The 16,343-nt window shown below is 37.8% G+C and overlaps 1 protein-coding gene across 1 annotated transcript in view; it reads left to right on the top strand.

Annotated features, from left to right (window-relative positions):
* Window positions 1–16,343, top strand: part of LRP5 (LDL receptor related protein 5) — a 119,748-nt gene that overhangs the window by 72,075 nt on the left and 31,330 nt on the right. The window contains exons 7-12 of the mRNA XM_089520842.1: window positions 2,148–2,364; window positions 5,436–5,725; window positions 6,777–7,003; window positions 9,343–9,527; window positions 10,826–11,149; window positions 14,410–14,612. Of these exons, the coding sequence (XP_089376968.1) occupies window positions 2,148–2,364; window positions 5,436–5,725; window positions 6,777–7,003; window positions 9,343–9,527; window positions 10,826–11,149; window positions 14,410–14,612 (1,446 nt within the window). The remainder of the gene's footprint in view (window positions 1–2,147; window positions 2,365–5,435; window positions 5,726–6,776; window positions 7,004–9,342; window positions 9,528–10,825; window positions 11,150–14,409; window positions 14,613–16,343) is intronic.

Below are 16,343 nucleotides of genomic sequence, written 5' to 3'. Positions count from 1 at the left end.
AATAATTCAGATATCTTTTTAAAACAGTAAAATAGTATATTTTAAAATATCCTGCTTTTTAAAACAGTATATTTTTCTCATATGAAAAGAAATTGAACACTTTGTTTGGATGATATGTGTTAGACATTTGCCAGACCACAATGTTTATGTATCTTGAGGCACATAGTGTACCACAGGGCAATTTCAGTGATGGAACTGTCAAACTGTTCACACAGAGGAAATTGTTACTTGTCCAAGGCAATGAGCTGGCAATATTGTTTGATAGATCTTTGTCTTAAGTCCATTAACCCAAGTAAAGATGTACTCCTGCTTTAACTGGCAGTGCTTGACTTGTATCTTAGGCCAGGGGTGGAGGGATATGTCACCCTTCAGATGTTGGTGTAGTGCAGCTTGCATCAGCCCTAGCCAGCACTGTCAGCGGTAAAAGATTATGGGAGTTACGGTCCAACCAAATGTGCAGAGCCATAAATTCCTTATCCCTGCCTTGGGGGTAGTACATTATGACCAGATTATTTCAACAATATTTTTTTCTTACAGTCTTAACTTTGTGCACCTTAAATAAGTGCTGTATGTGAGAGTGAAATATAATAGTGATTCTTGAAAGAACTGATAAGCTCAAACTCTTCTCATATATCACTGCTGTGACACATGGTTTCAAAGTGTCATTAATGGATTTGATATATCTTACTTGCAGAAAACCTAACTACTGGCTACTTGATCCGTGCTCCTGTTTTAACATGCAGTTTTACTAAGTAATCTAGCACATGCATATTATGTACTGTTGACAGCAGCTGATGGTGTAGTTAGGAATTATCTTACGGATAACTCCTTATTGGTAATAGATATATAAATTTCTTTCAAATGCACAGCTACCATCGAATAATTTTTTAAGGATATAACTGTGGACATAGACCATAGCATCAAAAGAAGTGTCACATACAAGCATAGAAGAGTATATTTGCCAGGGAAAAATAGGTACAAATTTACCCTAAACCGGATTGAGGGAGGGAGACAGAGAGAGAGAGAGAGACAGAAAAAATTGAAGTAAACAATAGACTGCATTTAAAACACACACACACACACACACACACACACACATTTTCCAAGAGACCAGCCTTCACTACATTTTGTATATTGAAATGAAACGTATCTGTACTTTGGCTCTGCTGCTGAGATGTTTATGGACTGTTTGTGAACATTCCAGCTGTGCAGAGATCCTAGCAGCATTGAGCATGAAAAGCCTAGAAGGAAATGGAACATCACTTATTGTAATAAATGTCACAAAGGACATCCTAACTCACGGATGTGGGATCTGCACCCTCGAATAATCCTCGGAGGGGCAGACTCCACTATTTCCAAGAGCATGCCCCATTCAAGCCTATGAGGCTTGAATATGTGTGGGCCTCCATTTTCACGGGGGTGTGGGTGTGTGTGTGTCCAGAACAGAACCTCTGTGAAAACAGAGGGCCAACTGTAGTGCTAATAAAGGTTGCATCCGCACTGCAGAAATAATCCAGGTTGATACCACTTTAACTACCATGGCTATGGAATCCTGGGATTTGTAGCTTGTTGTGCCACCAGAGCTCTCTGACAAAGAAGGCTAAAATGTCTCACAGAAATGTCTCATAATTCCGTAGCATTGAGCCATGGTAGTTAAAGTGGTGTCAAACTGCATTATTTCAAGCATGGATGCAGCCCAAATGTTAGACTGTGGCTGCAATCTTAAATCTGCCTTTTGTTTTTTACTACCATTTATATATATATATTTTTTAAAATTATCATTTTCATTGTATTTGATACTTTTTGTGATCATTTTAGAATTGCTTCTCCCCCATCCAAAGATACCATAAGTATCTCCCCCCCATCCAAAGATACCATAAGTATGACAGAAATTTATACAATACTTTAAAGATTGTATGTATACCAGCTGTTCTTAGTTAAATAAAACATCAATTAATAAAGGCAGTATATCACTTAGTAGCACATATTAAAAAGAATCTCTGTCTTCATGTCCTATTTAGTTTCCTGTAATTAGAAACCAGAACCTGTACTAGATGGCTCCTGATCTCATCCCACAAGCAATTTTTAACGTGGAATGATCAGACTTTGTAATTGAACTGTTTTATATTTTCTTGTTGCTTTTTCAGGTAGTAAATCTGGATGGAACCATGAGAAAAACTCTCATAGAAGATAAACTTCCCCATATATTTGGATTTACATTGCTGGGAGATTACATCTACTGGACAGACTGGCAGAGACGAAGCATTGAAAGAGTTCACAAAATAAGGGCAAGTAGGGACATTATCATTGATCAATTGCCAGACCTGATGGGCCTTAAAGCAGCAAGTGTCACCAAAGCTGTTGGTAAGTTTAAAAAAAATTCAGTTGCAACATTATGTTCCCCAATGACATTTTTGCAATGAAAGGGATAGCCTATTCTCCCATAATTGCAATCGCCATTGACTGGAATGTTTAATGAGCTGCTAAGTAGGAAGTGACACTTATACTGACCAGCTGAGAGTAATGAAAAACCCTACTGCATGATCCTTGACTGTCAACCAAAGGGACCTTGGGAAGAGAGCTCTCTTATGCTACCAGTTTTTCTTAACCATGTCCTGATTCATTCCCTGCAGTAGATTTGAGGATAAAAATTGTCCAAGATCTGTGGGAGGCTAGTTCATGTTTCCCCTTTACTCTGAACTCACTAAATAGCATCGGAGGTAAAGATGCCCCATGATCTTGGACCATGTCTCTTTTTGAGATGTTTGGAGGGAGAAATAATCACATAAAATTTTGTGACAGATTTTGGTAGGGTCTCCCTTAAAATTTCAAAATTAAAATGTGAAATGTTATTGTTTTGGACTACAGGTGCAGCATGGCCATTTAACATGCTGGTTGGGGGATTGTGAAAGTTGCAATCCCAAAAAGTTTTTTTTTTATTTTTGTATGCTCTGCCTACACTATGAAACTCCACTTTTCCATTCTAGTTGTTAATACTCTAATGGCAGCCTATTCATAGAAAACCATGGAGGAAAGAGCCGTCTGGTCTAGTGTTTCTAAATGATTACACAAAGTGGTGGTTTTAATAGGATATCTCCCCCCCACCACCATTTTTCTTGGAGGGATTCAAAATAGTGTTGATGCATACCTATTTTTTTCTGTGTGGTAGAGGTTATTTTATTGGCAAAAATGAGTAATTTGTGATGCATTCTTGCAAATGAGAAACAAGTGTAATTTTTAGAGATGTATTGAAAAGGCCGCAATACATACCCACTTGTAATGCCTTTATTGCCTCTTAATGTAAAAGAAATACATAATTAGCTGCAGATCTCATTATGTTCTTTTGACCTATTTTATGTTTAGAGAGGCTTTCAGTTTAATTATGATGTCTGAAAAGAGCGATCATTCATACCCTTCATGTCTGCTGATAGAAAGCACTGTGCTGTACATAGATGAAAGCTGCCTTCTGACTTGACTTAACTGAGCTTATGTTTCTCCCAGTTCTTTCACCTGTAAAAGCACCATCCCTCCCTTTAAGCAGTTCGCATGGCTTCCTCTCTGCTCACTTCACCATCACCACCACAAAAGCTAGCCCTGGTTTTAAACAGCATGCTATATCAACTATAGATCACTGTCACTGCCTTTATAGTGGCTCAATCAGTGTATTCTATAGAACCTTCTCTCTTTAGGCAGCAGACAGATGGGGAAGAGCAGAAGCTAGGAGGCTGATTTACAAACCAAAGGAAAACAAATGATGGGATATTCTTCTTCTTAAAACACTGAACATGTACATCTACTACACTATCTTAACACTGTAGGACAATTTAAACTTAATACTACTCAAACTCAGGAAAATGGCTTGGGCCCAGGATACCTAGAGGACCGCCTCTCCCCATACAATCCGCCCCGCACACTCAGAACTTCTGGGCAGCAACTACTGAGGGTCCCTGGAGCTAGATTGGCCTCCACAGCCAGGAGGACCTTTACCATCTCGGCCCCGACCCTCTGGAACTCGCTGCCTGGAGAGCTCCGCTCAGCCACCTCCCTAATCCATTTCAAGAAGGAATTAAAAACCTTCTTGTTTAAGTGTTCATTCCCAGATTCAGGCTCCAGCTAGTCTCCCCCCTCCGACAGCAGTAGTTATGCTGGCCAGAATTGGTTTTAACTGCGATTTTAACTGTATCTATTGTGTTGAATATTTGCACTGTGTTGTATTGTCTTTGATAGATGTTGTTCACCGTCCTGATTGAAAGAAGGGCGGTATACAAATAAAATCTTTATTATTTATTATTATTATTATATTGGCTACAGGATTTTCTCTTTTTATTCAGTGGTAAATGCAGATATTGCATAAAATCATGCATTTTTTTTTAGTTTGAGTCCCTCTTAATATCACTGTGTGGAAATGGGCAGCAGAGATTATATGGTCAAATTCTTGCACTCTGTAAATCAAAACGTTTTGGTGAATTCCATTAACTTGTGTTAGTTTTCATGAAGATATTCTATCCCACTCTTTTTTCCAACCCCCTTCAGAAGTTGGTAAGCTATTCCCTGGAGTCTGCCACCTTACCATTCTGCCGTGCCTATAGTTTGAATTTCTTTGGGGCCCAGGCCTTCTATCTCTCTTTGAACTGCTAAACACAGTTTACTGTACTACAGTATACTTACCATCTGTGCTATATTATATATACCATCTACCACCTTACCATTTCGCTCTGCTTATACCGTTGCTAGAATTTCTTTTGGCTCCTGTCCTCCTCTCTCTCTCTGAATTGCTAGACACAATTGTACTGTACTATATTTGTCAAGTGCAGAAAAGCCAAGCAGATTCATATTCAAACCTTGGCCTACCTCTCTATAAAGGTTTTTATCATCCTCCTTTGGGTCTGGAATCAATTACCCTTCAACAGGTGAATCAGTTTTGCAATCCCTAACTTGTAACATTAATTTCGATATTGAAGATATACTTGAATTTTAGGGAAGTATTTTATTATTTATTTATTTATTTAGAGCATCTATATTCTACCTTTCAGCCAAAAAAGCTTTCAGAGCAATGTACAGTTGTTAATTTGCCAATTCCCTGCCCCCAGGCTTACAGTCAAAAATACACAAAACATAAAGAAAAGGAGATGGCAGTGTGGGTGAGGTTTAAGTCCAGCAAATTCTCACTGCTATAGTATCAGAAGTAGTATAAGGATTTTACTTTGCTCCACTAGTGAAGACTTTGATTTCAAAAAAATGTGCTAGAAGCTAGAGCACATACACCTTCTACAGCTGTGTACTTTCGTTGTGGAAAATGAAAATAATCAAATATGAATAAGAGCATACCTCTGGCCCTCTCCCCTCCCCACAATTCATGTTTGTAACCCATATCAGTTACAGTTACGTTCCAGCAGTATTTTCTCTCCCCTTCAAATAATATTTTTGCTTTCCAGGAACAAATCCGTGTGCTGAGAATAATGGCGGTTGCAGTCACCTGTGTTTCTTCACACCACAGGAGTGCAGATGCGCTTGTCCTATCGGATTGGAGTTACTTAGTGATATGAAGACTTGTATCATTCCAGAAGCCTTTCTTGTTTTTACCAGCAGAACAGCCATTCATAGGATTTCTCTGGAAACAAATAATAATGATGTAGCTATTCCTCTTACTGGTGTCAAGGAAGCCTCTGCTCTAGATTTTGACGTGTCTGACAGCAGAATTTATTGGACAGATATTAGTTTAAAGGTACTCATTAACATATTGTTTTCCTAGCCTACTATATACATTAGTTTTGCGGTAACTGCTTTCAGGACAATAGTTTGGTGATGAATATGTTGTTATACAACAAATGTATTCTCTTTGGTGAACAAAACAAGTAAGTTGTTGCTGTGTGTCTTCAAATCATTTCCAGCTTATGGCAACTCCAAGGTGTATCTATCACAGGATTTTCTGGGGCTGAGAGCACATGACTTGTCTAAGGTCACCCAGTGGGTTTCCATGACTGAGCTAGGGATATAACCTACTACACTACACTGACTTTCATTTATATACTGAACTCAAAAGGCATAAATAGTAAGGTGCACATAATACTGTCTGTTATTATGGTTTCATCTGAAATACCTATTTGAAATATTGAGTATGTGTATATTTAGTAGTTCTATGGATTTTCCCTCTTAAACATATTTTCCCTGTTGGGTAATAATGAGAAACCACTGATAAAATTAAGTAATCAGTGGTTTACTCATTATTACTCAACAGGGAAAAATAGGCATTTTGTGTGTGTGTGTGTTTCGTCTGTGTTCTTGAAGTCCTATGATAAACCGTTTGTATTCTTGAGATCTAATAATATTTCTGTCTTTCTTTTTTCTTCTTTTTAATTGAGACAGTTTGCAAATTACAATATATTACAATATTATTTACACTAACAAAGTTGTTTTGTATTACTTTGTAGTTTTTCACCTTAAGGAGGTGAATTGAAAATCATTGCTTTCTATATTACTTCACTCACTGTCTTTTCATAAAGACTATGACTTCCATTGGTACTCTTGGAAATTGTAACTGTTACATTCAGCTATCTACACCCTATTACTGTATTTTAAATTTCTGTACCTTCAGTTTGCTAATACTGTAATTATTCATTAATATTTGAACTATTCCAGAGAGTTTGTTTCTAAGATGTTCTAAGATATTATTATTATTGTTATTCATATTTTAATAAGTTGCAAATTATTATTTAAGACCACCTCTTTTTGCAGAAAGCTAAGTCTAACAATATTTCAACAAAACTGTTTTGTAGACAATAAGCCGAGCTTTCATGAATGGAAGTGCAGTTGAGCATGTTATTGAATTTGGGTTGGATTACCCTGAAGGAATGGCTGTAGATTGGATGGGGAAAAACCTTTATTGGGCAGATACTGGAACCAATAGAATTGAAGTGGCACGCCTGGATGGTTTATATCGGCAAGTTCTTGTGTGGAAAGATTTGGATAACCCAAGATCTTTAGCTCTTGATCCATCTAAAGGGTAAGGAAGATTTTTTTTTCTATTACCTCAAAGTTTCATTATATGAATCACACACAGTGAGTTCTGCACAGATGTTATGCTGGAAGTTAGGGTTTGAACACATTATTTCCTGAACTACAACTCTCAGAATCCCCTAGCCAGGGAGAATCCACTAGCTAGACATCACTACCAAAAAGTCAGATTTCCAAGGTCTGCTAAAAACATATTTTAGAGTTGAAAGTTACACATCCCAGTTCCAGGCTAGCAAGTGTTTTTTGTTCTTTTTTAAAGGAAAACCAACAGCAGTTTGATTGCTGCTCATTAGAACAGCCTATTGAAAGATGATACTGTATATCCCCCCACATTTGTTATTAGAAATAGTTGAAGCCAGAACACTGTTCTAATTGTTTCATTTTTTTCAAAATATTTCTATACCACTACTCCTTCACTGAGATTGTAGATCACTTTACAGCAAGATGATAAATTATTAAGACCCTTTGACGGTCTATAGTACAGATTTAGCCTTTCCAGTGCAGAAGTCTGGAAACCCTCAAAAGGTTTTTGAGCACTGACATGACAATGCTTCACTTTTTGAGTATTTTGGATTTGGATTTTGGAATACAAGTAGCGTAGTATATACCAGAACTGTATTTGTGAGTACAAACAAAAGTCCATCCGTGATACCTTTATTGGCCGGCCGAAATGCACAATATACTTGTTGTAAGCTTTCAAAGCTCCATGGGCTTCTTCATCAGGCAAGATGTTACAAACCAAATAGGAGGGGGAAAAAACCAATTGGAGATGTTAGTCAGATGCCTGCATGTTTCAGTCCTTAGTAAAGATGTTATGATGGGGAGGATATCTTTTGCCTACAAAGAGGTCTGTGACCCCACTGGAATGGAGACATATTGGATTGCAAAAGTGGGGTCCCTGTTGAGATGCAAATGGACTTTAAATTTCCTGGACTTTGAAAATCTTCCTATTGTCACATGGCCAGAAGGAGGAGGAGCCTGCCTGCAAAAGATATCTAAAGTCAGTAAAGCATGTTTGCTCTTTCAGCTTCTCTAGAGCCAAAAGAAGCTGAATGTCTGCTGAAAACTAGCCTTTCTGTCAGTAATTCTGTATATCTTACTAGATGTATCTTTCTAAATTGTTTACATTCCTTATTTAGTTAAACTATGTAATTTCCTAGTGTAATCTCATCAGGGAGTATGGAAGTGATCTATAAATATTACACTATCATGCATTCTAGACTTTTAGAATGAGCTTTTGAATTGGCTTTTTGAATGAGCTCTTTGTTTTGACTATTTTGACAGATAATACGTCTGTGTCTGTGTTGTATATGTGAAAAAAGAGAAAGAGAAATGCCTCCAGATACATTTACCAGTATTAATGTCTAGCCTCACTGCTAATACTCAGCCCCTATTTTGTAGTTCATATCATATACTTTCCTTTGTGTAAAACCTAGTCTGTGATTTGTCAGACGTTTTGTTACCCCTAAATATAAAAGGAGTTTTTGTTCCTTGTCACTCCTAGATAAGCATAATAAAGGTATAGGTATGTGAATGAGTGGGGGGAGCATAACCCAAACTACAGGATGTGGGGCTCTTATCTACTGGAAATGGACATATCACAGGTAAGAGCTAATGTCCCTTTTTAAAAAAAATGCCTTGATGGAGTAAGTTTTATACACGGGAAATGATATGAAATGAAATTAATCCCACCTGGGTATGAAGAATGGAATGGATGGCTCTAGAGCAGAGGTGGGCAATTTTGGTGGGCCTGGGGACCAGCATTCTGTCCCTAGGATGCTCAGGGGTCATAGGGATTGCAAAAATGCCAAAAATTGGGGGGGGGGGGGGGGAAACTGGCAATAGCCAGCAATCTTTTTTTGGCTTTGAAACTCTTCTCCCCGCCCCCCATTGTTTTGTTAGTGCAAGGAGGTCCAGTGGCCTATTTAAAAGGTAGATTGCTGTTTATAAAGGTTTCCAGGAGAGACAAATCTGTTCGGCACAAAAAGGGGCGGGCCAATCAAATAGGGCAGCGTTGAAGACCATACACCTCTTCCTGAATTGTATTTTGCCCAGCTACCTGTAGCAGTTGACAGATACCTAGTATGAAATGAAAGATTGTACTAATATCTGAATTTTATATGGAGATACAGATACACAATGACATATACTTTTATTGTACCAGTGTCAGTTTGGTGTCCAGATTACTGAAAAATATGCAACTACATGTAGTAAACATGGTTTTATGCTTCTGGGATCATGTAACTAAAGAGCCAGTTGCATTGGCTCGATTAGGCAAAAATAGAAAATCAGTATCTGTTCTCAGTTTTGTTTCATTTTTAATTGCAGGTACATGTACTGGACAGAATGGGGAGGCAAACCAAAAATTGTTCGTGCCTACATGGATGGGTCAAACAGCATAACCCTCGTAGATAAATTGGGTCGTGCTAATGATCTTACAATTGATTATGAAGATCAGAGACTGTACTGGACTGATCTGGACACAAGCATGATTCAGTCTTCCAATATGCTAGGTAACGTGCCTTAAATTTACCAACTGTGATATACAAATACGTTCTGTCTGATTGGAGTGGCAGAAAGCTCTTCATCTGGGAATTCTGTATGTTCCGTCCAAAAATTTCAGGTTTTGATTCTCATTTTAATAATAAAATAAATAATAATAAAAAAATTATTTCTACCCCGCTTTTTGCCAAGCAATCAAAGCAGCGTATTTATTATTATTATTATTATTATTATTATTATTATTATTACAGCTCCCGTTATCCCTTATCCTGCTGGCTTGTGCTGATGGAAATTTCAGTCTAACAATCTTTTCCCCTCCCTCCACGTCTTCTGTTTGTTTTTCCAGGGAAAAAGACAACTCTGTAGGGAGGTTTCAGAACACAACCACCATAGCACCCAAAAGCGGGAAATAGGGAGTGGGGGAGGATGAGAAGCCCTTTGTTCATTGTCTCGTGGGTTCCAGTACACCAAGCTGACATAATGGCGCATGCGCCCATGGCACGCCACCAAAGGCACGAGCCCCATTGTTTTTAATGGGGCTCAGGCGTACATGGAATTTCCCTTACACGGCGGGGAGGGGGGTCCGGAACGGATCCCCCGCATAAGGGAAGGGACGGCTGTATATGAATTGTTGTAGAGTTTCACATATTTACATCAACACTTCATTGTCTTCACTTCCTGTGCAAATTTGCATCTATTTGCCCTCCCTATGTGACAAATGTGCAGCAATCGATTCCATGTGAAGCAGACAGACAGCCACATATTCAGTAATGTGCAATCTTACGGATACTCTGCTTAAACTGCAAATTCTTTTTATAGAGTTTTGGGGGACTGCCCCCACAAAAAGGCTAAATTCTTCCCAATGGTATGTGGCTGGATCAGAGTCTCTTCGATTGGAATGAGGAGTATTTTAATTGTGTAAACAAGCCCCAGGGCACTTGGCAGGGATATTCAAGGAAGGATTGTGTGCTTTGCTATATATTATCATTATTTACCAGTATTTGTCCAGCCTAGTCCAGTGTTCCTTATTTTTAAAAAATCCAACAAAGAGTGTGAGCTTCCTCCAAAAAGCAGGGTGGGATGGGACAGCAGAATAGCAGTAATGGGTAATCAGTATCCATAGCAATTAAAAATAATTAGTAACAATTTGGAATCCTTGTGTGATCAAATTAGACATGCTGAGTTTTAAAAAACAAAGAAAGTTATTTTGCCATCTGTAGTTAATCTTTTATCATTTGGTTATCAAGTTGCTGTATTATTTAATTAGTCACTCACTGTCTTTATTAAAAAATGGTCATGTGTTTTTCAGGGCAAGAGAGGGAAATAATAGCTGACGATCTACCACACCCCTTTGGATTAACTCAATACAGCAACTTCATTTACTGGACAGATTGGAACCTTCACAGTATTGAAAGAGCTGACAAGACAAATGGGATGAACAGGACACTAATCCAGGGGCATCTGGATTTTGTGATGGATATATTGGTTTTCCATTCATCACGACAGGATGGCTTCAATGAATGTGTGCAAAACAATGGCCACTGTGGACAGTTGTGTCTAGCTATACCAAATGGCTACAGATGTGGCTGTGCATCTCACTATACCTTGGAGGCCAACAGTCGGAACTGCAGTTGTATGTCTTTATCTTTATTTACACCTCTCTGCTTGTGGCATGCCTTTTAAGGCCTAGGTTTTCATATCTGTGTGTGCATGTGGGAAAGAGGGGTGGAAATCTGGAACTGATCTACATTCATTGCTATCATTGCCACTCTGGGTCCCAGTTTTGGGAAAAGAGTGGGATACAAATGAATATAATGATGATGATATCAGAAGTAAAGTACCAGTTGGAGAATAAGCTATCTTGAGAGTGTGCCTTATTCCCCTTCTCCATTTTAGCCACTTCCATCTAAAGAAAGGTCTGGATGAATACATATAGAGCAAAGCAATGAGAATAAGAATACACACACATACAGGGTGGGGTGAGGGCATTGCCCCCGTAATAATTTTACCCCTCCCTCCAACAAATTTTCCTTCATCCTAAATTTCTAACATTTCTTACCTTAAAACTTCAGTTGATCATTTAGAAATGGAATTTAAGCATCCAAAGAAAAAGTGGTAGGCAAAGTTTCAGGTTTTGCATGTTTCAGTTTCTCACTCTCTGCCCTGCTAGTAATTGGAAGACTGAAGGAAATTTTCATTTGGATGATACAGAATTCTCATAGGGACAACACCCTCATTTTGCCTGTTTACCCTCCCACACACAAACCTTTTGCCATGCCTTTGTGTATGTGTATTTCCATGCTTTGGGAAGGAACTTGGAAAACAGAAGCTACTTGGTTTGTGTTCTAGAGCAGTTGAGCTGACCTCTTCTTTCCTCCCACCATCTCCAATCATCTGTAGTGGGACACAGGTAGTTCCTTCATCCTCCACCCTGCAAAGCAATCAGGAATTTAAGATTATTTTCCCTGGAGTCCAGGCTGCCCTTAGTGGGGAAAACAAGAAAAGAAAAGGAGGTGCTTCAGAAACAGTAATCAGTCAGTGCATTACAAATGATAGCAACCTGGATGTTTATGGCAATATGTCAGGATTTCTGTATACTTGCCCAGTAAATATATGGCTAGGGTGATCTAACATGTAGAATATTCTTCTTCCCCAACAGCTTTCTCTTTCACCACTAAATTCGAAAAATGTATTTATTTGTTTGTTTACAATACAGATATATGGATATATCCTACTGTCCCTCGTCACAAGAAAGCATTCAAAATAGTTAATCAAATATAAACCAATGCAAAAATATAGTCAACAACATTTCTGTCAACAACCAAATAAGTACCACACACAATTAAAGACAAAAGGCAGCAATACAAAATGGGATCCAGATAACTAAGGCTAACAGTCAGTAAAACTAAATGCCAGCAAAATCAAAAGCTTGTTTAAAAAGAAAGAGTTCAAATTCTGGCACAGACTAAAGATAAAGAGGAAGATTCCTTTGTCTCTTGCAAGCTTTTTAATAGTTGTGTTACTTAGAAAAGAGGGGAGAAGCCCACCAGATATTTCATTGTAACTTTCACAATGCACAAATAGTGAGGGATAATGGGCATTGCAGTCCAACAACATTTGAAGGACACAATTTTATTGTAACATAGCTGTGTTAATCAGGCTGCAACAACTATTGGGTTAGTCACAGCTGTTTCAAAAAACCTGATTTGATATTTGTGATGACTTCAGCATAATTTTTTCCATGTGAGCCTTAAACAATCAAACAAAGAGAAAATAAAGCTGTATTAATTTTAATATCATCAGAATTTAAACATGAATCTTAGTTTTAGAGGCTTCTCTGATTAAAGTAAAGGTGGCAGGTTTTAATATTATTTTTATTAAATGATTACCTACAGAAAGGAACAATTCCTTCTAATTTTTGGCATAGAAAAAATGGAAAACCTAAAGAATGATATTTCTTTCTTTTCTTAAAAAAATCTACATAGTTGGTTAACATACAGGATTATCACCAGTGGTTGGCATAATTTGTCAACAGCCATTTAATAGATCCTCTCTATATAGGCCATAGAGCATTCTAGCTCTCTGTCTTCTACTTTCTATGAGAACCTGGGAAACAACTACCATTGGCCATGGTGGGTGGGCAACTCTGACAGTCTCTGTCCATGCTGTCTGGAGATTCTGGAATCCTAAAAAATACATTTTCAAAGCTATACTTCCTGCCATACCTGTTCATTTCTTGCCTCTAACAAAGGGTATATGCACACTGCAGAATGAAAGCAATTTGAGATCACTTTGACTGCCATGATTCTGTCCTGCAGAATCCTGAGATTGGTGAGGCACCAGAGCACTCTGACGGACCAGGCTGAATACCTGCCCAAACTATAAATCCCTGGATTCTGTAGGATAGAATCATGGCAGTTAAAGTGGTCTCAAACTGCTTTAATTTTACATTGTGTATACACTCAAAGTGAGTAGTGGCAGAAGTAATGAGACAGAATAGCAACCCCCTCTTCCTTTGTTCTCTTTTTGGTAGCTGTGTGACCAAGATGGGAATTACCTGAACAATAGGAATAGGGGTAAAGAGGAGATTGCTCCACTCAGGATCCACTGGGATATCTTCCCCAGAGGTCTAGACCTTGGAGTCAGGATAGCAATGATTGAAGGTTTGGTCCCAGGGAGAGCTAGACATACAGTGTTGCAGCTGGTCAGTGCTGAGTTTTGATCAAACTTGTGTGGATTCCTTATATAAGCCTCACTGGATAATTTTAGACACTGAACAACACCACTGTGTTTAAGGTTTGCACCCTAGGTTTGGAAAATGCTATGTTAGTTGGGTAAAAGTTAGTTGTATTTTTGTGTAAATCACTCTGGGATTTTGTTTGAAAAATACGATTCACATTCTCAAAATAAATTAATAAATATTAATAATTTTAATTAATTTTTGGGATAGCTACCTTCTACGCACAGTTGTGGGTTTGGAAAAAGAGTTTTTTAAAAACAATCACATTGCATTATGATCTGTATCACAGGTTTTTTTATTTAAAAAAACCACATATATTTTTACCTTTTCTGCTGTAGACTGATATTTAAGGCCTAGATGAAAATATCTTCCTGAACTACTTCAGTGGTTTTGTATTGTTTAATAGGTCAACACCAATAGTAAAACTTGCAAACTTGTTTTAAAAATGCTTCTTCATATTTGATATGTGCGTTTCTTAATTCTTCCAGGTTTTCCTCCTCAGTAAGGCAGCAGTCCCTGTAACTGGGAAGAATGGCCATTGAACTAAATAGGATTTAGCTGAAAGTAAACATGTATATTTTTGTGTGGTTAATCTATTCTACCAAGATCCATATATTTGTAAGTGGTGATGTGTCATGCTTTCTGTCTTCTAGCACCCAGCAGCTTCTTACTGTTCAGCCAGAAGTCTGCAATAAGCCGGATGATACCAGATGACCAGCAGAGTCCAGACGTCATCCTTCCCATTCATGGTCTAAGAAATGTCAAGGCTATAGATTATGATCCCTTGGATAAATTGATCTACTGGATCGATGGACGTCAAAATATTATTAAAAGAGCCAAAGATGATGGCACTCAGGCAAGTTTTTTTTTAATTGTAGCATGTTTCTATAAAACTTTGGTAAATCATTGGTATGTGTTTTGTTAAAAACATGTTATGCAAGAGAGATCTGCCCCCAAAATGGAGTGTTCAGAATTTGAAACCAAAGGCAGTGCTGCTCAAGCTTCTTGGGTGGTTAGGAGTTTAAGAAATGGAAAAAGAAATGGTGAAAGTTTTTCACTTTCTCCATCCAAGACGTTCTCCCAGAATTGGAAGTACTGAGTTATAAGCATTGTAATTACCTGTCATGTTAGGCTCTTTTTTATAAAGAGGGCATAAAACATAATTTAACAAGAGATAGTGACATTACTGGTGTTGAATAATAGATTCCAGTTATTTCTAAAGATTATCCTACCATATTTTTGAGACATTTTGATAGGAAAATTCCAAGGCTTATGCCACCACATATCACTCATAAGCATTTTTTTAAAAAAATAAGGTAACAGGAAGTAAAGTCTGGCACAAGTTACCTCTTAATCACCACAACATGTAACAACAAGTTGTTACTTTTTCAAACACCATAATGGCTATAAATTACTTTCAAAATGTAACTTTCCAAGTTCTGTCTTCTCCTGATGTGATAGAGGCTGGTGGTCTCAAACCAGACCTTTTTATAGTGGAGTGCCACATTGTTCTAGAGAGCAGAAAAAAGAAAGATGCCTTTTCACATTCTAAAATACCCTTGTAGAGTTCAGGAGAGTTTTTAAAACTCAAAGCATATATAGCATACCACAGCTGTAGAACTTTGAGCAGCCCAATTTCTTCTCTCCCTGTGTCCTCCATTTTCATTATTAGTTTTGTTTTGAACTGAAATCCTAACATTCTGTATCTAAATTGATTTTAGTTGTATACTTAATTGATAGTCCTTCACAGATTGCTTGACTGCTCTGCCTCCACATCTCAGTTGCTACTTATATTCTGTAAGTTTGAAAGCTTGTAAATTCCCCATCATTTTGTTTGGTATCAGGTGTGGAGGCTAAATGTATTCTTTTCTCTATCATAAAGATCTCCTAAGTGTGTAGGAAATCCTGCATTATAGTTTGGTGGTCCTGTTATATTATGAGTGTCAGTCTAAGCCTCACTCAGATTTACGGTTTGTCATTTCAACAAGGAGCCTAGACTCACTTCTCCCTTTTGTGTACAAGTGGAGGCAATGAAAAGTTTCTACAGTGGACCCTTGTCATACGTTGGGGTTTGGTTCCAAGATCCCCCGAGAATAACAAAATCCATGTATGCTCAAGTCCCATTAAATATAATGACATAGCAAAATGGTATCCCTTATAAAAAATGGAAAATCAAGATTTGATATTTGAAATTTATACTTTTTTAAACATTTTTCAAACTGTGGATTCTTGAACCCATGTATAAAAAATCCGTGTATAAGAAGGGCTGACTGTATATGCAGTTTGCAACACAATGCAGCTTCCACATTTCAAATACAGGAATATGGAAACCAAAACAGATTCCTGTATTTGGACACAAAGGGGAACTGTTGCTTGTTGCAAACCAAATTATATTTCTATATATGTGTGCTGTGTTGCTAGCAAAATATAGTGTCAATTTTTAAAAAATGAGAGAACCGCAAAAAAGGTTGGTGCACACATGCAGTGCCACCCCACCCCTACCCAAGCCAGATACAAATGCATTTGTCTATATGAAAAGTGCCTTGAAGTAATGATAGTTCAGAATGGGCAATGAGCAATGGTAAGA

Source organism: Sceloporus occidentalis, unplaced genomic scaffold, assembly GCF_023333645.1.
Source record: "Sceloporus occidentalis isolate IW3139 unplaced genomic scaffold, rSceOcc1.0.p SCAF_4, whole genome shotgun sequence".
Classification (NCBI taxonomy): Eukaryota; Metazoa; Chordata; class Lepidosauria; order Squamata; family Phrynosomatidae; genus Sceloporus; species Sceloporus occidentalis.
This window is presented reverse-complemented; position numbering and strand designations above follow the sequence as displayed.